Source organism: Crocodylus siamensis, chromosome 13 (genome assembly GCF_052110815.1).
Source record: "Crocodylus siamensis isolate JL-2025a chromosome 13, ASM5211081v1, whole genome shotgun sequence".
Classification (NCBI taxonomy): domain Eukaryota; kingdom Metazoa; phylum Chordata; order Crocodylia; family Crocodylidae; genus Crocodylus; species Crocodylus siamensis.
This window is the reverse complement of record NC_143407.1, coordinates 2,147,693-2,172,683: the sequence shown is the minus strand read 5'-3', so window position 1 is coordinate 2,172,683 and position 24,991 is coordinate 2,147,693. Positions and strand designations below refer to the sequence as shown.

The 24,991-nt window shown below is 46.9% G+C and overlaps 2 protein-coding genes across 7 annotated transcripts; one reads left to right on the top strand and one right to left on the bottom strand.

The window, feature by feature from the left end:
* The first annotated feature begins 28 nt into the window (after positions 1-28).
* Positions 29-22,061, top strand: TRAF3IP3 (TRAF3 interacting protein 3). 5 transcript variants are annotated; one of them, XM_090026443.1, is made up of 16 exons: positions 29-753; positions 4,189-4,346; positions 4,787-5,193; positions 6,634-6,778; positions 7,553-7,610; positions 8,792-8,816; positions 9,209-9,238; positions 9,699-9,794; positions 13,808-13,879; positions 14,275-14,415; positions 15,539-15,676; positions 16,265-16,400; positions 17,313-17,375; positions 17,889-17,948; positions 18,548-18,693; positions 20,598-22,061. In XM_090026443.1, the coding sequence occupies exons 2-16, from the start codon at positions 4,241-4,243 to the stop codon at positions 21,036-21,038; spliced, it is 2,064 nt and encodes a 687-aa protein (XP_089882569.1). In that variant the 5' UTR covers positions 29-753; positions 4,189-4,240; the 3' UTR covers positions 21,039-22,061. The 5 variants fall into 5 exon arrangements, with proteins under 5 accessions (XP_089882569.1, XP_089882572.1, XP_089882571.1 ...); XM_090026444.1 differs by lacking the exon at positions 29-753 and having other exon boundaries at positions 1,061-4,346; positions 20,598-20,711; positions 20,925-22,061; XM_090026446.1 differs by lacking the exon at positions 4,189-4,346.
* Positions 22,062-22,203: 142 nt separating this feature from the next.
* On the bottom strand, positions 22,204-24,354 carry C13H1orf74 (chromosome 13 C1orf74 homolog). Of its 2 annotated transcripts, none has more exons than XM_090026452.1 (2): positions 24,104-24,354; positions 22,204-23,698 (listed from the first exon to the last, which is right to left on the bottom strand). In XM_090026452.1, the coding sequence occupies exon 2, from the start codon at positions 23,589-23,591 to the stop codon at positions 22,791-22,793; it is 801 nt and encodes a 266-aa protein (XP_089882578.1). In that variant the 5' UTR covers positions 23,592-23,698; positions 24,104-24,354; the 3' UTR covers positions 22,204-22,790. The 2 variants fall into 2 exon arrangements, with proteins under 2 accessions (XP_089882578.1, XP_089882579.1); XM_090026453.1 differs by having other exon boundaries at positions 22,204-23,667.
* Positions 24,355-24,991: the final 637 nt, after the last annotated feature.

The following is a 24,991-nucleotide window of genomic DNA, read 5'->3' as shown; positions in this document are numbered from 1 at the left end:
CAAGGAGCTTTGCATCAGGACCTTTTTGAAGGCATTCTTTCATTGATGGCCAAATGGTTAATCACACAAATGTACCCTAAAAGTGCTGCATCTTTGCCATGTTCTAGCACAGCATACAGACGCACGTGTACGCTGGATTAGTGTACAAACACCTTCCTCTTCCCAAGGCAGCTGTTTCATCGGCAGACAAAATGGAAGCAATGTTACACACCGCTGAGCCATGTCACCCGAGCTAAGCTTCTCCTAGGGATTTCTTCCAGGGTTACTCCATTCACACCAACTGCTGTTATACCCTGGGTGGAATTACCTAACCCCAGACCCCTTGGAATTAGCAGGGATCAGCAAGCATAATAAAAGACCTGCTGTGCTGTGGGCATAGCTTCCTGGATCCATGCACCGCTTCCATGTGCTGTGAGGGATAACAGTGGCTGCTGATAGCAAAAGTCCAGGCTTCTTACATCTCAAGATAACCAAACCACCATATTGAACTTGGCTTCAAGTTGCCTGCTAGCTTTTTGTACCATGTCACAAACTAACAAGACAGGAACCGGGGTTAAGCATTGTGGTTTAGCACATTTCCTGTTGTATTAAAAAAAAAAAATGGCAGCACAATGCAGTCGCTGGAATGGAGATGTCAGTTAATGCCCCATACCCCAGTATCCAGCCTTCTCTTTCTGCCTTGAAGCTTAACAGAGGTTGGGGAGAAGATCAGTGATTTCGTGCGTCCACCTCTGGGCTTCCATCGCGAGCCAGGTAAGACCTTCACTTCTACGGCTCTTTGTGGATGAACAGCAACAAGCCCTGACACAGGAGAAGCGGGTAACGTATGTCGGTCTCAGCCCACGTTAGTGGCGTGGGAAGTTGTAACTTAACAGCAAGTTGGGGTTTCCTTTTATTCATTTCCCTTGGAGGGAGGAGTGGCACAGCATGCAAAGGGGAGATAAAGGGCATGCTGGTTAACAAGGGATGGTTGACTTGGGGTGGTAGTGGAAGAAAACAAAACCGGTAGCTTGTCAGAGAGGCCTCAGCAGCTTGCTCGGTGAGTAATGGACCACACTTTTCTTTTTGCTCCTTTCTTGCTCTAAAAGGGATCTGTGTTAAATCCAAGAGAAATACAAAAAAAGTCTCAGGATGCATAGTTGGGAGGTTCTGCAAAGTGTATGTTTGGAGCAGGCAGGAAGGCAACGGCACTGTTTGTAATGGGCGGCTTCCCAGCGCATAAGGCTCACACAGGATGTGCAGGGCTCAGCACCCTAATTCCGGCCTTGGATGAGACACTTTTTAACTGTGGGAAGATACCGGCAGAGAAAGAGATTTCTGCCCTGGCCTGACAGACGAGGGAGCAGGGACATTTCTATACGTTTTGTCCCAAGATGTGTTGTCCACAGCCAGGTCCAGTTGTTGCTTTCAGGTTTTCAGGATGTGTACGTCCAGGGTGTTAGCACAGGCCTCATCTGTCTGTCTGTCTACTTCAGAGCCTGTGCAGCTGTTCACCAGACCCAGCACCAGCCTGCTGTGCTGTGAAAGGGTCTGTGCATGTGTGTACACAAGGGAGCATGAGAGAGGAGGTCCGAAGTAGGATGGCATTGAGGCAGAAGCAAGAAAGCTGTATAGAAATGATTGTTTTTTTGCATTTAATGACTTCTCGGAATGAAAGTTCACCCCAATAATGTTTCAGAGACCCTGGTGGAGGGGACTGGAAAATGAGATTAGAATTAGGGATATTACAGGAACATCAAAAGCTCTAAGGGTAAACCACATCTCTAAACAAATGTGAGCAAAGAACAAACGTATAGTGCAACCTAATCATCCGGAAGGTGATTTTTGTCTTTCAGTGTAATCATTTGAGTCTTTATTTTCTTGGTTGGATGGATGAGGTTGTGAAGCAACAGACTGATTGTTTATACGCATGCATTTTGCCTACTTACAAACAAGAAAAGGATATCATCTTACTGGACTGGAGTCCCTTTCAATTCAAAAGGAAATTAGTTAGTACAACATGGCAGCATAAGAAATGTATGCTTCTATTTTGATTCTGTTATAGTTATGTAGCTTTTCGGAGGGCAAGTTTTACTATAAAAATCCTCAACCCACCTTACAAACATTAGTTGCCTTAAGTTTTCCATCAGAGTCAGCAATTTCTCAACCACTGAAGACAAAAGAATATAGAATGAAATTGCTTCTTGTGTTCATTTTTCTTTGGGCTCCTAAAATCAATTTTTCTTTGTCTCACTTTAATTGAAGCCCCCCTCTTTTCTCAAAATGTAGCTCTCAGGTACAGCGCTGATGAGAGTTATACAAGTGGCGGTGGGGAAAGAGAGAGATGAAAACAGGAGCCTGAAAGGGCTTGCTGAGGAATTTGATTTTCTGTACCTGTCCCCATCTGTCTACATTTCAACTCTTGAGGGTTTTTCTGAGCACCATTGTGAAGCAAGTGGCCAAGCTGAAGATAACATTTAAAGAATATTATGAGCATTTGCTATGAAAACAATGTAATATATGCTAATGAGAATCTGGACTATGTTTGCTATGAATGGACTTTACTAACAGACTGTGAGCCACCTGTTCCAGCAATGTAAGCCTGGCCACAAAGACTTCATGCGTGACACAGAAGTACCAATTTACATACCTGTCACATGAATGTACATTGCCATGTATGGTCCACAGCCTTGCAATCCAATTTGAAACTGAAACCTAGAACCAGGCAATTCTTCATATTCCAACCAGAAGCTTCCCTCGTATTTTGAAACTGGTGTAGGCAAAGTGGTGAATCCAGATCACAGCTGCGCTGGTGTAAGTCAGGAGGAGAGCAATTCAGATCAGTGTTAGTCCCAGTCGACTCAGGGGAACATTTTGTTCTGAGGTCAGATGTAGGATACTTATAACTGAATGCCAGGGCTTGGACAATATGATACTAAACAGTTTGTAAATCTGGGATTGTCCAGAGTCTCCAGCCCTGCCTACGCCCTGCCCTTATTGACCTCATTGGTACAGCTGGGCCAATGCTACATGCCTTGGAGAATCCCACCCTGCACCAAAGGCTTGCGATTACTCTGCTGGTTCTGAGCCCTTTTGAAAGTACTAGAGTTGGGGACCTGTTGCTTTTCCCCCTTGCACCAGTGAGAATCCACACTAACTCTGCTAGATGAATAACACGAGCACCAGCTTCTCAGTTGGATCCTCTTATCTGATGGAAAGCCAGCCAGCTATTCTAGCCCCAGGGCTGCCGCACAGCTCGTAAGAGATCAGAGAAGCCAGAATAAAAACTGTTCCAGCGCAGCCGTTGAAAATAAAAAAGGCAAAAGTTATGCTTGGACTGGCAAGCAGCACACACCATGGGAGTGGCAGACACTCTCACTCCCCCAAGCACCTATCCAACCCCAAGCGCCTGGGTAGAAGCGTAGCGAGCTCAAGCAGCGTCCACGGAACGTGCTCAAGGATTATCCAGCTGGATCAAGGAACAGGGAATCCCTTAACTGGCAATGAAAGTTTGGATGAAGTAGAGTAATATTAGTTTTGGGGCTTTTGTCAGTATGAGCATTGCGTTCCATTTTCTCTCTCCCCGAGGAAGCGACAAAGACCCAAATACCCTCCATGTGGCCACAATCCAGGAAAACAAGAACAATGAAGCTTGCAGTTGGGTAGAGAGGGAAGGGGCTATAGCTCACCCTGCCCACCAACACCCTACCCTGTAGGGAAGTAATGCTTAAACAAAGGAGCTCATTCTTAGTACAGGCCTCTGGCGCGACTTGCCTGCTTTGCTTAGGCCAACGGAAGTGGAAGCAAAAATGACTCCCTGGACCGTGCAGTGCCAGACTCCTCTTGCTTCCACTCTTGCAGCCACCAGTCTCTCGCTGGAGTGATGTTATTTATAGCAGTAGGGGACTGGATGCAGTGTTACTAGCTGGGCGAATTCAGGACACAGTTACAGCTAGCCAAGCCTTGGTGACAGAAAAGGAAGGAGAACGTGTGAAGCACAAAGTGTAATGTAGCCTTTAAGTCAAGCTACTGCAAAAGGTGAGTTGTGGGACAGAGGGGATAATAGAAGGAGCACGGTCATGTTGGAGGTGAGCATCATCTTCAGAGGCTATGAGTTCCTTAAGGTGATGGCATGGAAGCAAACAGGGATTTTAAAATGAGATTCTGTACATATCCATGCAATGCAGTAACACTTTCTTCCTTCCCCAGGCACCTCTGTGCTTGCACAAGGCAAGCAGGATTTACAAATGCATGCAGCTGCATGAAACGCTTAGTAGCAAAACTTCCCACACCTGTATTGGGTCCTATACAAAAGGCTGGAAAAACACAGGCATGCAGGAACAAACTACAAACCTATCACTACAGAAGTATGAGAAATCATTGTTGTTGCTTGTCTATTTATTTAAATAGGATAAGGGATTATAACTAGAAACAGGAGGGTAAGACCGAGCAAAGAAGAATAGCAGAAAAGATTTGATAATGGCAAGATTTAATAGATTGCAGAATAAGTCTCGTCACTTAAGACATGAGTGAAACTGAAGTTGATTTTCCAGTTCAAGGAGTACCCCATATTAGCACACGCATGTGCATTCAGGGACAGAGACACAATGGTTATTTTCTGTCAGCACATCTGTATTTCATGAGAGAGCCTTGTTCCATGGATGCAGCGGGCATCACTCTAGAACTGTGCCTATGTCTTAGACCTGGCGTCCATCATCTGTAAAAGTCTCATATGCACTAATTTATTTTGTAAAGTGTCCAGAAAGACACTTACTTTTGGTGTCTTTCTCTTTCTTACTTTCGTTAGGGAAGAGCTCCACCCAAGCCGCCGGGACAGAGCTAGAGGCTAGGATAGCATCGGTGGACACCATGATCGGTCGACCTGAGAAGACCCTTCATCGGTGCAGGAGTCGGAAGGAGAGTTATGAAGAAAGGTGTGAGCGGCGACAAGAGACACGCGAGAACTTGCGGAGGCGAAACAACGTGACCACGTGTCGCCGTATGGGACAATACAGGAAGAAAGAGATGAAGGAGCAGTCCCAGAGCTCCCGCCAGCAGGAGTTCCTGAGAAGAAGGAACCTAGTGACTGAAGAAGACAAGAAACAAGGGAGGCCTCCCACGGGAATACAAGTGCCTCTGGGACGAGACGGTGGAACATGGACTCCCCTGAGCGTATGGTCACGGATGGATCTGAGAGCATCCACAACCCTCCAGGTAACGGGGTCACACGTTTTCCATGGGTGCTGAGTGACTTCGTACGAGGGCATGCCATGTCCACCGAGGTCAACACGGGAGTGGGGTCAGAGCCAGGAAGCACTGGAAGGAAAGTTCCAGTTTTGCCATTAGACTCCATATACTCAATCCAGGGTGACATTTTATCATGCCACTCATTACCTGCTTCTTCTGCACTCCATATTCTGAGTTTTGATCCCAGAGACTTGCAGCCATGTCTCACAGCGCAAACCTCCATTTTGACAGCAAACCAACTCCTCCCCCTTGTGCATAATTCTTTCACATTCCCACCAAAAGGCTGGGACTACTATCATAAGCATTTAGCTTTTTCAGTTGATCACATGGAAACATGACTTCCTGCTGTTGTCTTCAATCATGTTAATGTTCTCCAATAGCAAGCATTTGACTGTTCCCTAATTTCCGTATCCTTTTGCACAGCAGGCCCTATTCCATGTTGCACCCAACCAGCAGTGAGATGTAGGTAGCCACGTTAGTCCAACACAGATGCACTAATGCACTTATTGAAAATTAAGCTCCTGTGTGAAGGCTCTAGTGTCACACAGGCAGCCAGGAAACTTTCAGCTTCTTTCCTTTCTACCCCCTGGCCTCTTACCCAGTATTGTTATCTAAAAGACCAAGTTGCAGTGAGTGACCAAAGACAGTAAAACAACAACTGAAGAGACCACAAGCCTGGCCAAGCCCTTTGGTCTCCTGTATAATGCCCAAATGTGCAGGGCAATTATTTAGTGTACATCCCCCAATGCATACTAGCATTAATCCCAGGGCAGTCAACAAGAACCTGGAACAAGTATCTCCATGCATGTGGCACTGATGCCTTTGACAGACTATATTTTGGTGGCTGCATCGACATGCTTTTCCCCTTCACCCCCATCCGAGCCCTCAGGGGATCTGCAAAGAAGAGGAGGTCGTGGGGAGAAAATTAAAGCAGGCCCTGACTACTAGCAGTCCAGAAAATACTCATTGCACCTCTGAGGAGAATGGAACAAATACATATGCGTGTGGAGAGCTAGTCATTAGCACTGGTATCAGATAAGGACTGCTAACTTAGGACCATTGAAAGCTTTTCCCCAGTTCTCAGTATGAACCGAGAAGCCTTTGGCCTCCTGGCCTGTCAGAGAGCCCCTCTTTCCCTGTCTGCTGATCTCCCTCTCAGCCTCTCTGCCAGCGGCTTCTCCACCACATAGACCAAATCCTCACACTGACTCCACTGCAGGTACTTGGCACCTCTGAAAAATTATGCCCAGAGCCTGCTCTCACCCTCTCCTTCAGTCTCCACCACTGATATTTCCCAGGCTGGCCGCACAATCTATGGAAGAACCTTGTATACAAGCACATAAACCTTTTTGGCTCCTGATATTTAACAGTTTATTTTAAATAAATGCAATTAACTTTTCATTTCAGGTCTCCTGGAACAACAGCATGCCTTTGTTGCATCACAAACACCTTCAGCCCAGCCTCAAAGTGCCCCTTGCAGAAAGCAACTCACGCTTCTGTGGTGTTTCGTCAGAAAGCTTCTTCAGCAAAGAAATCTCCAAACGTAGCCAAGGTACAGAGGGGAAGTGAGGCTGGCAAGCTTTTGTAAAACCAAATTCAGGGTGGCTCAGGTCAAGACAGCGTTGTATTCAAGCCTCCAAAGCTCGAGGGAAATCTTTTAGAGCAGGCAGAGAAAGCCTGCCTCCATTGCAAAAGAATATTCTTAGGTGTCCATTCACCGTGGGCTTCATCCTGCATCACAGAAATCTTGGAGTCCTTTGAACTGCAATGATATAGGAGCAGGATGTGACCCCCTAGTAACATAATGCAAAGCTCCTCTTGCTAGTAGCTCCATGCAAGTGCTTAAAGAGAAGTTATTGTTTATCAAGCAGGTCTGATCAGCCCTTTCTGAACCAGATATGACGAACACACCAGTTTGGTAGATGATGCTCTCTACAGAGGCAATCAGTACCCCAGCCAGCTGTCAATATGGTGCTGGAGGAGCTATTGTTCATCTCCGATATGAAGAGGAGGCCCCTTCCCAATTTAAAAAGCGCTGCTGCTTTATGCAGGGGCAGGACTGTTTACCAGGGCCTTGGCCAACTTCTGACTCGTCTAATTGCTTATCTCCCACTTCCAGCTTTGACTGTGGACAGATTTCTTCATGCCTCTTGTGTTAAATTAGGGTGTGTTGCTGTACGCTGGTTTCAACTGCCATGTTTCACCCTAGAAATGGCTGCATTTCAGCAATACTTAAATGTGGAAGGAAAGTGTGAATGGCTGCGATCATACTACTTATTTACAACTTAGGAACCAGAACCACATCATCTCAATTTTATTTCCACAGGCACTCAGACACTTGCAGATTCTAGCACAATAAAGAAAGACTCGAGCCAGCAAACAGAGTAAGTATTTGGTCACCTATCCAATTGAAAGCTTTCCTCAGTAGGGAGGTGAATTTAGAGATTGCTGCAGAATAAATACCCTGAGGCTGTCATAAAGAAAGCTCTGTAGGAGAATCACTTTGCATTAGCATTATTTACTGCTATATGTGGCAGGGCATTGCTGGCACCTGCCACTTTACAGGCAGGGTCAGGCATCCAGCAGGTGTCTGATGGTGGCAGGCATTGGGAGAACCTAGTATGTAAGGGCTGCAGTCTGCTGCTGCCTGCTCAGGTAAGAGCATTACCTAGTGTAGCTGCAGCAGGAACAACCAGGAGGTAAGAGCAGGAGTTTATGGGGATGGCTAGGAGGCTCTTGGTCCTGGGCACGACTTAAACTGCATCCTGCTGGGGATGGGTGACCTGATGGGGCTCCTAGTGATGTGGGAGCCCCCAGGAAATGCCAGGCCAGTTACCTTCTTTGTGAAAGGGGTGCTGGGGTGCCTTAATAACTCCAGCTCCCACAACTAGGTGGGTAACTCTATAGTAGGGCTGAAAAGGTGGACCTGGGTGAGAAAGCGGGCTAGATGCTTAGAAGCCTGGCTTTAAGGCACCCTTGACTGGTTGATGCTGGGGCCAGGACCAGATGGGTCAAAAGGGCCAGAGGGACACCCAAAGCTGAGGGCTTAGGGTTCAGATTGGCCTTGGAGGTGAGGCCAAAGGTCTGGGGTGGGGGCCACACTTGAGAGGAGGAAGAGTTCAGGGAGTGAGACCACCCAGAATGAGGGTGGAGTATGCTGCCGAGATCCAGTTGGGGTCCAGACTGGAGGATTATGGGGCCCAGTGTGGGGCTGAAGATCATAAGAACTATGATGCCATCTGCAAGGCATGGGTTGTGGTGTAGGGGAGGTTGGAGCTGCACATAGCACCCCCTGGCATTGGGGCACTAATAGTTTCCCATATGTTAGAGAACAGCAAAGTTATGGCAGGTGAGACTGGATGGACTGCCCCATAGACACAGGTGGGCGGGCTGGCAGGAGATCCAGCCCTGAGAGCTGCCCCTGTCACCCTATACTAATCTTTCTGGCTGGACCTCTGTCTAGTGGATATTCTTAATGTACCTCTTTAATGTACCCATTGCTCTGGTCTCTTCCACAAAATCTGTATCATGTGTACCTTAATAACTTTTCTCTCTCTTATCTTAGTTGTGGAATAGCAGTGTTGGATAAGGTAAGCAGAACACAAGAACTGGTAGAGAAATACCTAAGAATCCCCTGTCCCTCGTATCAAAGAGACAATTTATGTAAACAAAGAAGAAATTACTCCTAGAAGACAGCTGACAAAGTATGCTGGAAACTGAGACCTATGAAACTACTGCTTCTGTTGCACTAGAAGAGGACTGTCTATATACACCCATTATTGGCCTCCAGACTTCCCGGACTCAAACTCCTCCACTTGTCACTGTTTCTTGCAAAATTTTAGTCTTTTACGAATTGATTTGGGGTTTTTTTATTTTTGGATTTTTTTTGCTTTGTTTTTTTAATCTCCCATTCCACTCGGTCCAAAAAAAAAAATATCAAGTGATATCCTGGGTTGTTAATGCACCTTTCTTTTACTTTTAGGAAATAATTCAGCTTTCCGACTACCTCAAGGTAAGTATGCAAAAAACCCACAAATACAGTTCTAATAGTAGGTGAAAGGCAAATGTAAAACACAATACTTCTACTAAGCTGGTAATCCCCATCTAGTGTTAGCATGGCCAGGAGAACCAAAGAAGCAATCCCTGTAGTCCAGAAAATAGGTTCTCAAATACAGGGGGGAGTGAAAAATAGCTGGAAGAAGTCCTGGGGATTAAATGGGTTTATCTGGGATGTTCTGGTGAGCTTTGGGCACTAGAACAATGTCTACACACATGCTTTAATGAACGTTGGCCTATTTTAATGCATCAAAAAAATGTGCTCTTTAGCTAATGTGCATTAAAACAGGTTAATTCTCATTTTTTTCTAGTACCCCACAATTGAGATACTTGGTTCAATGCACCCTAGGTAATGCGCATTAATTGAATGTGTAGATGCAACCTATATGAGTCTGGATCTCTTACTTAATCTGCAGGAGGCGCTGCACCGAGAGCTGTTGCTGAAGCAGAAGATGGTGGTTTTACAAGGGCTTTTATCCACGCTGCTGCAAGCCTCAGAAAAATCTTGGCAGGTACCAAACTGCCAGGCTGGGGCTTTTGGGTGGTGTTGGGCATGGGAGATCCCAGCTCCCTTCTGAGTCTTAAGTGTGCAAAGGGAGATGCTGCATCTCTTGTTTCTACCCACTAACACACACTGGGATTTCTTTGCTTTCCTGTCTGAAACAAGATGGATCTGAAGTGGAGCAGTGTCGGCAAACTGTTTAGCCTGCAAAAAAACTTCCCTACCCTGTTCCCTAACATCGTTCAATTTGAGGACCAGTTGAAAAACAGGATTAGGCAGAAAAGGAGGCTGGCTTCTATAACTTTCAAGATCTTCTTTTTCTTGTACTATTTGGAGGGAAACAACATTTTTCTTTTAATCTTTAAACTGAAAAATGTGGTGTGCGATTTTTTTTTTGTTTAATATTTTGCTAAGGCTTTATTTAGTCCCTATTGGGCCCCGCCCGCATTTCTAACGCTTACTTTCCCCCTTAAAGAGTAAGAAGGGAGGAGCGCACAGGATCTGCCAAGAAGAAACTGTTTTGAATTGAAAACAAACTTCTGCTTAACTTATCTAAGCCTTTTAATTAAAAAAAACAAAACCCAAATGAAATCCCTCCCTTCTCCCCGCAAAATAAGTAAATAAATAAGATGGTTGAGAAGCCATTTTCTAAGTCAAGGAGATACTGGTGAAGAAACACCTCCATTTCACTGTTTCCTGCAGATAAGCAAAGAGGAACAAAGGGGACATCCTCTATAACCTCTCTAGCAGCCTACTGATTTGCATGGTCCTACCACGCTGTGCCAAGGCTCCACCCTGCTAATTGAGGGCCTGAGAAGGAATCCAGAATGATGCTCTCAGTTTATGCCACTTTCACAAATGTAAAGGAACTCATTTGTGGTGAGGATGCCAGTCTCACAGCTCTGGGAGCTGAACACCGCTACCTACGCCCCTGATCCAGAACACAGACAGCCGCATAAACACCACTCGTGTATTATCTCAGTTCTACCGCTTGAAGTCCCTCGCAGCAAGGGCACCGCTTAGTCTCTCTGAGAGAACCCCCCAAGCGGCGAAAGCCAGCTGGGGTAGCAGCGTATATCCTATGGCTGCTCATCCCCAGAACGCAGGTCCAGGGCCCCAAGTTCAGCAAAGCATTTGATGTCGGATGACTCAACAGGGCTTAAGCCCACACACTTAAATGTTAAGCACCTGCTGACACGCTCTGCAGAAAGAGCCCTTGCCGCCCAAGTCCCTTGTCCAGTTTACCATGGAGAGACATTTACCAGTAACAACGCTCGATCCCAAAAGCACCAAAGTAGAGTTAAGCTGCTACTTCTGGAAGTTGCAAGCCACTATACAACTGGTCTTATGACCCCATTTAAAATAAGAGTTTAAAATAAAAATAGATGGCAAAAAAACAAAAACAAACCAACAACCCCAGGCTGTTAAAACAGCAGTTGATTTGAAACCATGCTGCAAAAATGTATCTGAAAGAAGTCTGTCAGGACAGAAGAGCCAAGCAATTGGATGAGATGGAGTGAAAAAAAAAAATAGTGCTAGATATGCTGTGGTTTTGAAACTTCCGCCTTGCAGTGTTTCTTCATATATATATTAGGAGCAGGAAAAAACACCCTAACACACACATTGGCAGGAAGTAGCCATGAAACCTCAGATGAGAAGCAGGTGGGTGCCCTTTGCTTCTTAGTATCTTTGCTGTAAGAAAGATTTCTCTACTTTTTAGCTTTTCTTCAGAGAGAGTAAAAATGACCTTGCAGCTGGTTTGGCACTGAAGCCAGTGCAAATAAATTTTATAGTTAGAAATTGGTCCTTACAGTTAGAAATTGGAGTATCTTGGACCTTGTGATGGAGGGATAGGCTAGAAAAAAGAACTAGGTAAGCAGGGCTTTGCAGACCACAGCTGGCAAACGAAGTCCTCAGCAGGTCCCTTCTGAAATCATTTGTGTGGGGAAAGAGGTGCGGGTTGCCATGCTGCTGTAATGAGATATGGCATCAGATAGAGGGGCAGCTCTTAAGAGCCATCAAACAATTATGAAGTGAAAAGGAAAAGAATGTGCTGGCTATAATTTAAGTCATGCTGGGAAACCTTGTAGGATCTTAATTTAGATTTGTGGGTGCATCTAAATGAATGGGCTCATTGGTACAGCAGGAGGATGACAAACAGTTAAACTGATGGGCTCAGTGTTTTGCCTGCTGGGTTCTGTCTCTGCTGTGTTACTGTCTAGGCTTAGGAGGCTTGCACAGCAGCTATCCGTGCCTCGGTGAGAGGGAAGGCTGCCCTCTGAAAAGGGAAGCATCAAAGCGGCTAGAAAGCTTAATTAAACATGGTTTCTAAAATAATTTGAGACTCTCAGATGAAAGCAGCTAAGTAAGTTTGGCGTTGTCACAATAATTAGCAAAACATAATTAAGTTTGACGTGCAAATGCATCGTTTTAATATGCTTCTTGGTCCAGGCTTTTGGAAGTTTCGGGTCTTTGCGCCTAGCTTACAGGTGTTTTTGGTGGGAGCTGCCAACCCTGTTTTTGCCACAGATTAGACCCCCTTTTCTCTATTGTGTTTTGCACAGGGGTGGTGTTTATGTAAAACTAATACACTTCATGAACTCTGCTTAAAATTGCAACCGCCAACTAAGTATTAAAATGACTAGCAGGAAGCAGAGGGGAAGAAACATCAGATATAATCTCCCAATCAGAGGAAAGCCAAAGCACTGCAGTTGCAGCAAAAAAAAAAAAAAATCACCTGATAGACGCACATGGAGCATCTGGGGTTTTACAGCCAACTTATTAGGAGTGCCCACTTAGACATCCAATTTTCTGAGCCAAAACCAAGACCAAAAAGTACCAGTGTTCTGCAATTTCTGTTGATTTGACGTCACGTGAAATTGGGTTTTTCGGCATAGCTGGAAGTCTGAGCCAAGGGATCCCGTGCAGATAATCAAAACTAAGGCACCCCAAAAAATCACTGGTCACCTCTGTAAACATGCATGCTGCTCCTTTCCTCGGACCTACTATGTGCTCCTTTCTGAACTTGCATTCTGGCTGTCAAGGCCGAATACTGGGATTGGTAGTAGTGCTTAAAAAACAGCTGCCATCTAGGAGGATTCAGAGACAAGAAAGACAACAACCCTGACTAAAACTATGGGAATGAAGAGCCAAGAGGGTCATATCAGGGATTTCTTACCAGCCCCTTCCAGATGGAGGGCTACAACGTGGTCTGCACTTAGCCTGGGTGTTCTAGCTATGTCAGTTAGGCGAAAGGGGGAAAATGTTGTGAAAAGCTCCATATAGATGTAATTATTCTGGCAATAAAAGTCTTTCTGCCAATGCTCCACTGAAATTATCCCCTTTTGGCAGAAGAGCTGTGTGCCCCTGAAAACTCTATGAGTAAACCCAAATATAGACAAGGCCTGACTCTCCCATCTATAGCACGTTGCATAGTCATTTATGCCTGTACAAGCACCCCTTTTGCATTCATTTTGCTTAGGTTTCAAAAGCCTGCAAGGAGAGTTGGGTGTCATGTCTCTTTCTAGTATCTTACATGCAAAAGAAGTCTTAAAATTGTATCTGCTTTTTAAGAAGAGGAGCACAGCACAGAGAAGACTGCAACGTGAGAGAACTGGGCAGCATTGAAAGAAAGCTGCGTGGCCAGTTCTGGTCTCAGTGCAGGTTCTTACACATCCTTTTGCCTTTAAATTTCCCTTTCATTGGGAGCCCCTGCCCTCCTGCACCGGGTAGAGCTGGCTGGAGGGAGAGGAAGGCAGGACGTGTTTAAAGCTGTTCCCCCCTTTCCTCAAAAAGTTTGAAATTTCTCAGGTTTATTTTCAACTTTAAATGTTAAGAAGAATTTCCCCAGATCCAAATCACTCATACAGTCATTGCTATAGGGACAAAAGAGAAAGGAAAGAAGAGCAGAAAAACCGTGAGCAATCTGAAGTACAGAAACAATGGAAACGCTGAGGAATCTGCAGACAGTAACGGTGTAATTCGGTATTTTCAGACCAAGACTCATTTGTTTTTTTTTTTCAGGGGCAGCTGAATGAAGATAAGCTGAAGTGCAAACTCAGGACCCTGGAAAACAAGCTGCAGACCTGCACCCAGGTAACCAACTCAGCTCTTCAAAAAACAAACCACGGCTTGCCTGTGAAAGGCCACAGTTGGATTGCGTTTCATTTTCTGAATCCATGTAGGTCTAAAAAAAGAATTAAGTTCTCTGTCATACTGCTGTTCTAACTGCTGCTAATTTTGTTGCCTTGACACAGCACGTGGTCTGATGAGGTCCGTCACCCTTGGGAATAATCTGCTGAGGGTGGTGATAGTGGAGATATTAGAAAACAGAACCAGCACAAAGCCACAGGGGTTGTGTTAGAGCTGGAGCCCAATGGATGGACCAACTAAGACCTTTCAAGTGTCTTTGGACTGATCTATTCTGTTTTACCAGTGGAGGCCTGGCTGTTCATGGTTAACCAACTCTCAGTTCAATTCTTCCTCTAAAGAGTTGCACCAAGGAGGGGGTGAAGAAGATCCTGATAGAGATGGAGGACCAAAAGCAGACCTATGAACAGAAGGCAAAAGAGGCCATTCAGAAGGTGCTTGAGGAGAAACTCCAAGCAGAAGAGCAGCTCCAGAACACTCGGGTGAGGAGCAGGGATCCTGGCTGCATCACTTCCCAGGCTACCGGAAAAAAATGACACCAGTTCAATTGCCTCGGGCCAAATCCTGCTCACATTGAAATCAGTGGCAAAACTCCTCTCCCCTGCAGTGAAAGAGGGATTGCACTTGTTACTATTCAAAACAACTAGGAGTGTTTTTAAATTGCATGAACCACATGATGGATAGGTTAAACACAGTCAAAAAGAGAAGAGCTACTGCCTTGACCAGTTGTAGGATTTGTCTCTCCAATATTACTGCGTTTCTTGAAATGCGCATTGAGAGAAGAGCAGGTTCGGTATGGCCATGCTTTGAAGTTGATTAAAAAAAATATCTTAAATGTTAAATATTGTCCCTAGAAAAGCTGGCCCACGTCCAGTTCTCTGGGCCAGGGGATTGGTATTTTCAGTTGTACATAACCCTCCCCATACAAGCAAAATACATACATAATCCAATGGCTTCAATTTGCTGAACTGCACAGGAATTCAAATGATGCTCCTGTACCATCTCAAAGCACTTACAGGAAAAGCCACTGTTGTGCCTAAAGCCCTGAGTGCTTGGAAAAACTCCTGTTTCTCTGCATCCAGGAGGTGGCACCATGTTCTAGGATGTTTCTGTGCTGCTTCAGGAAACAAAAACAGGGCAATTACAGTCACACTGTAGTACAAATGTGCAGAAAGGGCTTCCCCTTCTTTTCCCAAAGACTGCTAAGAACATCCTTAGCACATCCCCTGGAAGGGGCAAATCACACCTCATTAGGATATATGTGGCATTCGTGCTGTAGTTTAGCACATACATAAGTAGGAAACCAAACAAATTACCCTGTAAATTTCTCTTCTTCGCTGCTGGAGTTTTGCAGCCCTTTTCATGTCAATACATGGAGCAGGGAGTCTTAAAGGACGGGCACCAGGGCTGCTGAATCAGTCACCGAAACTTTGCCAGTGTAAGATCAACTGGCATAAATGCATATTAAATCAATCTAGAGTGGCACCAGTTTAACTAAAGGGGTATGAAATTACAACACTCTTGTTATCTCAGTGCAGCTTCCTATTTTGACCACTCCTAAGCGGCGTAAAAGGACTCTACTATTGCTGTTGTTTTGTCTCCTAGAGATCCCTGGCTGCCTCGGAAGAAGATTGTGCCCTCTGGAAAGAACACTATGAGACTTTAAAAGCAGACTGGAGTGAGATGACCAGCAAGCACACAGAGCTAGAGAACAAGCTCCACATTCTGCAGAATAAGCTGCAAGTAGGTTCACGCTAACATATGGTCGCACTGTGTGATAGTCTATCAGAGACCACAGGTATAAGACAGTGCCATTGAATGGCTTTCATTCAAAGATAGTATTGCCATGGTAACTGTCACGCCTCTTCCAAATTAGATCATTTAGGGGATCGTTAGATTTTTCTTGGTCTGGTATTTCGTACACCAACCGGTTACATCTCCATGAAACGTCATCCCCTCCTCATCACTGGTGTCCTGGCCTTCCGCTTGGAGTAATTGCCTAACTTCCCCCTGAGACACTGAATTCACAGTGCTATTCCTCTCTTCCTGGACTGCACAGTTGTGCAGCACTCCTATCTGTAGTTATATATTCCCCATGTCCTACGCCAGATGAGGCTGCATTGCAGTTCAGGGTTATGCAGCAGTAGCAACAGAATATACAAATCCACATGCTGGTGGACAAACAGCAGCTTTAGTTTTGTGGTTAAATGATAGGAGCTGTAAGGGAGCGGACGCCCAAAGGCTGCCTCGCATGTTTAGAAGCCAGCCCCATGGTTGGTTTGGAAGGATGCTGCGTGCAATGCCGCGATGTTGTGATTCCCCTCTATGCAGTGGGCAGATTCCCAGAACAACCAGCTGCACGGGGCCCTGCGCCGCCTGGAGAACGAACACGTGGATCTCGACTCCAGAATCCAGGTCTTACAGGAGGACAACGTGCTCAAGGCACAGCACGTCAGTGCCTTGGAAGGTACAGAGCAGAGGGGAAAGAGTTGTGTCAGAGATTTGTATCTGTTTAGATTTCCAAAAAAAGGCTCAGGGCAGCTTATAGACAGCTCTGATATGAGAAAATACTGTAAAAAAATCCCAGTGGTTAAAGCCCAACATTAATAAAAACCCTTTTTTGTGGTTTTGGACACCTCCACTTGGAGGAGACCTTGATATCCTATGGGGCACCTATGCTAAGTGCATTTGTTCCTTACCCCCATTGTGAAAAATGACTTCTAAGAAAGCTGTGCAACTCTCAGAAGAGAGAGATCTGGGCTCGAGTCCCATCTCTGCCACAGACATTTTACATGTCCCTGAGCAAGTCACTTCACCTCCCTGCGCCTCAGGTTTCCCTAGCTGTAATTTGGGAAAATACAGTCCCATTCCATGTGCCTGTAGAGAATGAGTGCATTCATAACTATCTGAAGTAATGCACAGTGATTGCTCAGAATATAGATGGATGCTAAGCACATTATTAAGCATCAGATCAGGCAGACGCTGGAATAATCAATTACTGCTCATGTTACTATTTTAAATGTAATAAATAAAAGTAAATGAACAGCAATCTAATGACATCTCTGCCTGTACAACAGACTAAACCCCACAAAACTTAATTTAAATTAAACCAAAATAGAGCCATATCTATCAGCCTCCCATCAGTGGCTAAGTCATATTGTTTTAGACACGTGTAAATAATGCCCCTAAATTGTTTGCAACCTAAAGAAAAACTTGGTTTCAGTTTAGAAGAACTAAAGCTCCCAGCACACTTCATTTCACCCTCCAGAGGCCATAGAGAATTTAGGGAAAGGAAGCCAGCCACACTTGTGCAGAAATACTAAGGGCGTTTGTGTTATCCGTGGCAAACTATTACTGATCAATTCTTTGTTAATTCCAGAAAAACTGAAAAATGAACAAATCCAGAAGCTGACACTGGAAGAAGCCCTCAGTCACCTGCACAGTAAGTAGTAGTGATGTGGGGGGGGCTGAAGGTCAGGCCCTGCTCTCGCTGACATCAGTGCAGCACCTGCATCCTGGTGCACTTGATGCTGTTGCCCAGCCCTATCCGTGCAACAAGGCAGCCCTGTTGGGGTCTGCTGGAAGAACATTAGGCTTTTCCATTCAGAATAACACCTTCATGCTGGTTATTTGGAGATTAACTCTTCTAACAAGAAGACCAGCATCAGGAGACTCAGGTCCAGTTGCATACCTTTGGGTGCAGGCAAGCAATCCCACTACTTTCAGCACAGTTTTCTGGGCGCAATTTTCCTGGGAAGTGAAATGAATCAAGTCATGGGGAATCTGCTCATAGCTAGTTATCAAGCCTTAGTTTCCATCTAGCTACCACTGAAAGGCCACATCCGAGGAGCGTTGAGGTAGGAGAAAGTGCAGTTTAGAAGAGGAAGAGGCAATGCCTCTGATTAAATGGATGTGTTATATCTTGGGCAATAATAGTGTCCTGTTCTGTTCACAGACCTGCTACAAACCCAGTCTGAGGAGCAGAGAGCTCAGGCAGAGGTGATACGAAGAAAAGGTCAGCAAAATGTGTAACGCAGATGCTAGAAGCCTGTTACGCTTCTAATATAATGAGGAGGTTAAGTGGTAACTTCATGTGCAGCCTTCATCAGCAGAGCATAAGGAAATGTCACCTGTTCACAACAGGCTATATTCCTAGCTGATGTAAACGTTAGTTCCGTTATATATATATATAAATACAATAAATTAAATTGATACAATAAATTAAATTGATTTCAAACTCTGTTTCAGTGGCAATGCCAATATTTTTTTTTGCCTACTAGGATTTCTTTCTATTTTCCTTGGAGTTCAGGGCTAGTTGCAATTAAACAACCGCATTTGGGAATTTGGACCTTTCCCTCCTCAAAAAAAAAGCTTTCATTGCCCAATTTCTGTTTAACATTTCCAGTTATATATGTTTTTAAATATTATCAATTTGCCCCCATGACAGAGCCCTCTGAAAATTAAATTATCTCCCACTCTTGTACCCAGTTGCTTAGTATCCAAATACATTAAAAAAAAAAAACCATGCAGAGTTAAGAATCAATTTGTAGAGCAATAAAGATGCAGACTAAAAGCCTGGACTTGTTTTTCATTGGAAGTCTGGCTATTTTTTAGATCAAATTTTAACTATGCAGCAGCCCCCCAGCCCTGTCAAAGAAATACAAAACACTCTGTTCAAGCAGCCGCAAGATGAGGAAAAGGAAAATCTGATGGACCAGTTGCAAAAAAGGACATCTACGCTCAGAGCAAAGGAAAAAGAGGTGAGCAGGTGACTAAGTCTGTTGATGAGATTAAATGATCTTGTTAGAAGATTAGCTGCTATTTTAAAATGCCTTCAAAGGCAGAAATGAAAATGTTGCCCAATGATTTTTAAAAGCATCCATCCTAATGGCACTGAGTTGTCTGATTCGGGACGCACGAGTGACACCGATTCCGACCCCAGCAGAACCCCCTCTGGTTTTCATCCAAATTATTTCCAAGTGGCATAACATTCAGGGACATTCAAGCTGTTTACTCTATCTTTAAATTCACAAAATATTTCACAGCTAGCCAAAACTTTACAGGCTGAAGTTATACTTTGTACAGCAGCCCAAATGTTGCAGATAACTCTTGGATGGACAAAAGTCCAGGGCTATCAAAATAACCAGCACAGGTGTGCATAATCCTCCAAAGCAGTTTACACTCCAAAGCTGAGATTATCACCTTTGGGAAGAGATGAAAGAGAGAGGAGCACTTTTGTACCTAGCACAAGGAACTAGCGTCAAAAGGCGCATTTAAAAGTGGTTCTTGCACACAGCCAGATACCCAAGCAATCCCTTGCTCCTGCCTCGTTTCCTGGTGGTGGGACAGGCAGAACAGAGCCCCCCAGCAGGCAGTACTGCGGGAGGCACTGCTTTGCAGAGATGCACCCAGCCCCTTCAAGGGCGCAGGAGTTGGCATCCCAGCAGACTCCCCCGGGCCTGGCCGGCAGTTTGCCCTCTGCAAAGCGCTTCTGAGGAATTGCCAATGGCGCACTAGCAATAACTTGTGGCTTTGCTCGCCCCAGCGCAGACCCGCTCCCACGCTCCACAGAAAGGGAGAGTCCGGGGGAACCTTACTGAGCGGGGAGGTTCGTGGCATGTCAGGCCAGGGGCGTGCATGAAAAATAAAGGACCGGCTCTTGCAAAGTTGAGCACGGTCCATGGGATGGGGCTGTGGGGAATCTCCCCCCAGCTCTCTCCTGTCCTTAACCCTTGCCCAGGCTGCAGGCTCTGTTTACGAGACACGGAGGGATTGCCTGCAGGGATTTACAGGATGAGCTTTTCCCCTTTGCGGCCTCTGCTGCCTCGGGGCACGGCGTGTCCTGGTGAGCCCAGGCCATGTCCTCCAGCGCACTGGACACGGGGCCCAGTTCAAGTCAGCTGAGGCAGAGGCTTGCCGAAGGAAACGAGGCCAAGTCGGGACAGGCCACAGCGGGCGCAGAGCTGACCCTCGCAGGCGACCCCAGCCCAGACCACGGAGCTGACCGAAACCCCCGCGCCACACCCAGCCCCGAGAGCAGAGCATCCCCTCGGCACCAAGACATGGAAGTGGACGCTTCCTTACCTGGGAAGGCAGCAGGGAGGGCAACAGCTCCTTCCAAAACGGCCCCTGAGACAGCACAGCTGGACCCAGTTAGATGGGACCGCGGGAAAAGGCCTGCTCAGGGCAACCCTGCCCGGAGAAGAGCTGCCCAGGCCAGGGCTGCCCTTTCTTTTGATCCATTTGAACTCATCGGAGTCAGGGAGGGTCTCTGTGGGAGCAGGTCGAGGACTCCTCTCCTGCATACAGTCTCTCAACGGTGTTTAATTACGGTCTTTTTTATTTTTTTGGAGTGAGAAAGAAGGGAATTAACTTTTCTTCTCCCTGCTGCCAACATAACCGCACTGCAAGCCACAAGCCTGACAACACACAGGTGGTGGCCACGCACCTTCCTTCCCGCCACCGTCCTCCGGCTTCCTTCAGGCTGCCCTGACAAAAAGAAAAGCTTCACTTATCCTTGAGACAACACTATTCAGAGTGGGAGTGAAAGTCCCTCAGGAGCTCAGCGCTCCGGGTGGGCCCTTTCCCACCAACCTCGTTTCCCCTACCCCTAACCCGAGCAGCGCGGTGGTGACTGGTTTAATGACCGTGGGTTTCGTTCCAGTGTGCAGAGCTCCGCGCCGAGCTGGAGGCCCTGGGCGACGAGTACCGCTCCTGCCTGACCAAATTACATCAATGCCGGGACGAGCTCAATCAGCTCCAGGGAAGACAATCAAAAGTAGGAGTGCGCCTGCTACGGCCTGCTGCAAATAAGGCTGAGCAGCCTGAGGCTTTTGCAGACTGCCAGCAAGAGATGGGTGCCGGGGAAAGTGGTTTTTCACGTGCTGGGACGCGAGGGGAAAGTTTGTTTGTATTTGTACCTAGATCAGCGATAAAATTGCCATTTTCCCTGGCTCCTGATTCACTGACACCACTCGCTCCTCTCTTACAGAGACAATGCAGCCTCTGGATTCCAGTCCTCATGGTGGTGATCGCAGCAGCTGTGGCAGCTTTCCTAGCCAACCTTATGCCCCCAGAATACGTGCCGACTACCTCAGCTCCGTAACTGACTAAGATCATGAGTTTTCACTGTCATGTACAAAAAACAAAATTGCTATTTTTTTATATAGACACAGTAAGTATTGGAGGGATTTTTCCCCTTCACTTTGAGGTGGTCTCACTCTGACCTCCTTGTGATCTAATAAATGCTGTGAGATCATCCTCGTCAGCCCAGTTTTTTTTTTTTCAATTAAAGCTTACACTGCTGAAGGTTTTGGGTCTGCTTTCCTAATGTCAAAATGCTACATTGCAAGGCACCCACACCTGCTACTCTGCACCTAGGGCATGGGCGCAGGCTTACAGGTTACCTGGAGGTTACCGAAGCCGGGGATTTACAGCCTGTCAGTGACTCTGTGTACACGAACATGCCCGCGGGCAGGTCCCAAGTGAAAGCTCAGTGAAAGAAAGGGGTGAGCTGCTATATATGTTAGCTTGTATTCACTGTAGGGTACGGGGAACAGGGCATTTGTGACAGGGCACTTGACCAGCTACAAGTCTCTGTCCTCATTTAATTTTCAGTAATCGGTTTTGTGGGCCCATGCCCATTAGGAGAAAAGCAGCTCGCTAGAAAACACAAAATACCTAGCGTGCTAGAGGGAAGGAAATCTACACTTCCACATAAGTAGGCAAGCCTTTTGCAGGCCCTTCTGACTGTACCTTAGTGAGTCCTGCGGGATCTTGCTCTCCACCCTCTTTCCAATCCATACTATAAGGCACTAATTTGCTTATAGAAAAAAAGCTGGGGTAGAAAAACTGAAGAAAAGATGGGAGATGTTAAACCAGCTGCCTGAACAGGAAGGAAACACCCCCAACAATTGCATATACAGGCTCTAGTGTATTTTAGAAATGTGCTGAGCAAACTTATAAAAGGCCACCAAAAAATCTTCCGTATCTGGACACTTGTCTCAGTACTTTGACTGGGGTGCGTCCACCAACTCCCATTATTTCACTCATCAAGTTCAAGCTTCCCATCAGCCTCTTTCACAGGTCTCACTTACCCAATCCCACCTCATCCCCTTTGCTCTTGTGTGTAGGGGTGCATGCTCTTGCTGTGTAGCATTCATAGTGCATTATTAAATCCCTATACCAGCTGAGCTCTGTTGCTTTCAGAGCAGCGTCCCTTTGATGCAGACACAGATTTGCACTATTATTAGGAAGTAGATGACTCTAGGTCCCAGAGGGCGAAACATTTTATTTCATATTTATAGCAAACTTCATGTTTGAAGCGCCACGGAATTACTGAAATTTGTCTTGAATATTCTGGACTGGCCAGCATTATCCTGGCTTTGCAGACTGAGACCCACCAAGTGGAACTAGCAGAAAACCCAGAACAAGTCAGGGTTTCCATGTTCTTATTCTTCCAGGCAGACTGCCACTGGGAGCAAGCGGCAAAGTACCAGAGGATCAATGGAGCTAGAACAGGGAATGGGACCAACTTCAGTTGCACTTGGGAGAGGCTGCCCAGTTGAGCAGCTTACCATTCAGATCTGCTGAGTGGGGACAGACTGTGTCAGCTGTGGATACTTAAATTCAGGCGTGCATTCCTAGGAAAGGGGAAAACGTAAGCCACAAGTGATAAGGGGAAGCAGAGGATCAGCAGGTTAGCACACTCCCCTTACCACTGCCTGTATTTTGAGCCTCTGCTTCGGCCAAGCCCGAAGTAAGGTGTTCTGGGATTTAGGGCTGAACTACAGGGACCTGGTATCCCCTACCCATCCCTCCAAACTGAAGTGGCAAGGAATAACGAGCTTCACTGTGTTTACAGAGCAACAGCAGCTAGGGAAACCACCTCTGTTGAAACTACGACATTCACAAAGTCACTCTGTGAGCTGAACAGATCTTTCAAACGTCCACACCATAAGTCCAGCTCCTCCTTCATAGCAGGATACAGGTTCTCTGGGACACTGAAGGAATAAATGTGGACTCTGAGATCCTTACTTATCCGAGGGCAAGAGGCCTGGACAGTGAAAACTCTCAGTGGAGTCAGAGACAAGCAGTTTTCAAATCCCTTCTCTGCATTAAAGACATAGGAAGCAGGGTAGCCCAGGAGGACACCGAACACGGTGCACAAATTCCAATCAGCAGAGAAGATCTGACTGGTGGAGACTGGCTGGGATGCGACTCGCTCCACTGCTTTAACATGAGCCAGTAGATCAGAAACGTGGCCTTTCAGAGAGTCCACTTGTTCTGGTTCACCGAGTCGGGGGCGCTCCCTAGACGCAGAGACATCAACCAGGAGGACTTTGCTCCTGAGCAGCAGCGACTCCAAATGCAGCACCGTCTTCTCCAGGTTGAGAATCAAAATATGGTCCGCTATGCTGAGGAGGTGCAGCGGCTGCCTCGTCAGGCCGACGTCCTGGACGTGCCGCAAGTAGCTCTGGACCTGCTCGACTCCGACTGCACTATAATCGTACAGGAAAGCAGGCTTCAGCCCAGAAGCTACAGCTAAGACCTCCCCAGCCAGGTGCAAACACCCAGCAGGAGGTAAACCTTTCTGCTTCCCTCTTCTAAGGTGTTGCTGAGCCGCAGCAATTAGTAACCGAGGGGCCAGCGTTCCCATAGCGCCGGCTTGGCTGCTCCAGGGGGAAATCTGGCATTCCTTTCCCCGTCAGCTCTTCTGCAGCTCTAGTCACCTCCTGCAAGACACCGAAACAAGCAGCAAGCCTACTGGAAAAGAGACGCGAGGTTTTTCTTAGCTTCAATGTTGTACTTAAGCGTACAGCATTCACTCCTGGCAAGGACGCTACACGCATGCATGCAAGACCACACATCTAGCACAACGCCCCAACAGCCCCAGCTCACAGAACAGACCCCGCATCCACACACGTCACAGCCAACCTATCCTGGCAGCCGGGCCACCCCTTCGGTGTACAGGGGCTGGCAGGGGGCTTACGCAAGGGCGCAGTTTAGAAACCTAACAGGCTTGGAGAAAAAGCCCAGGTCAGTAAAGCATGGCCGCTGCAAGCTGAGAGCATCCTCCAGGAGCTGCACATCAGCTGCTTGTCTCTCTGCCTTATTCCCAGCTGGCAAAGCAGAGAGGAGGGGATAAAGGAAGGGGCAAAGGGTTGTTACCTCTTCATCTTCCTCTCCAAAATTTTTTTTTTTTAAAAAATCAGTCCCCCAAGGGGAGTATCAGGCGGCGGCAGCGAGCTCCCCGCCCCCGGCAGCAGGGGCCCGGCCCTGTGCCACCCTGCAGGCAGCCAGCACCAGGGGAAGGGGCTCGCTTTGCCGCCTGCGCGTGCAAACGTGCAAGGGAGGGAGGACCCGAGCGCGCCCGGCTGCTCCGGGAGCAGCTGCATGGCCCCGGGTTCCGCTTCCGCTTCCGCTCCCGGCCGCTCATCAGCTGACGTGGGCAGGCCGGGCTCCGCCCCCCCCCCGCCCTTAAAGGCACAAGCTGCAGCGCTGGGCACAGCCCGGCCCTGACTGCCAGGGGTGGGGAGCGGCAGGGTTTGCGCGGTGCATGTGCATGTGCATGTGCATGTGCATGTGCATGTGCATGTGCATGTGCATGTGCATCTGCATCTGCATCTGCATCTGCATCTGCATCTGCATCTGCATCTGCATCTGCATGTGCAGTGGCAGCAAGGGAAGCTGCGGTTCGAGGTTAGGGAAGCACTGGACCAGGTTACCCAGAGAGTCTCCATCCTTGGAGGAGATCAAGACGTGGCTGGACAAAGGCTTGGCTGGCTGTGCTGGTTTGGGATGGTGCTGCTGGGAGCAGGGGGTTGCACGAGATGTTGGGGTCTCTTTCAACCCTCGTTGTCTAGAGGAAAAATAGAGGGCACGGAGGCGTCCGGTTTCATATCGATAGAGGACCGAGGACAGGTAGCAGAAAACCAGAACGTCCTCTCCGATGGCCACCCTGCCTTCTCACTGCTGTCCCCTGTGCAGGGCTTTACTGTGAGACCCACTTTTTTCCCTCCTTAAAGTGGATTAAAAATGTTTAAAGAAGCACTTAAA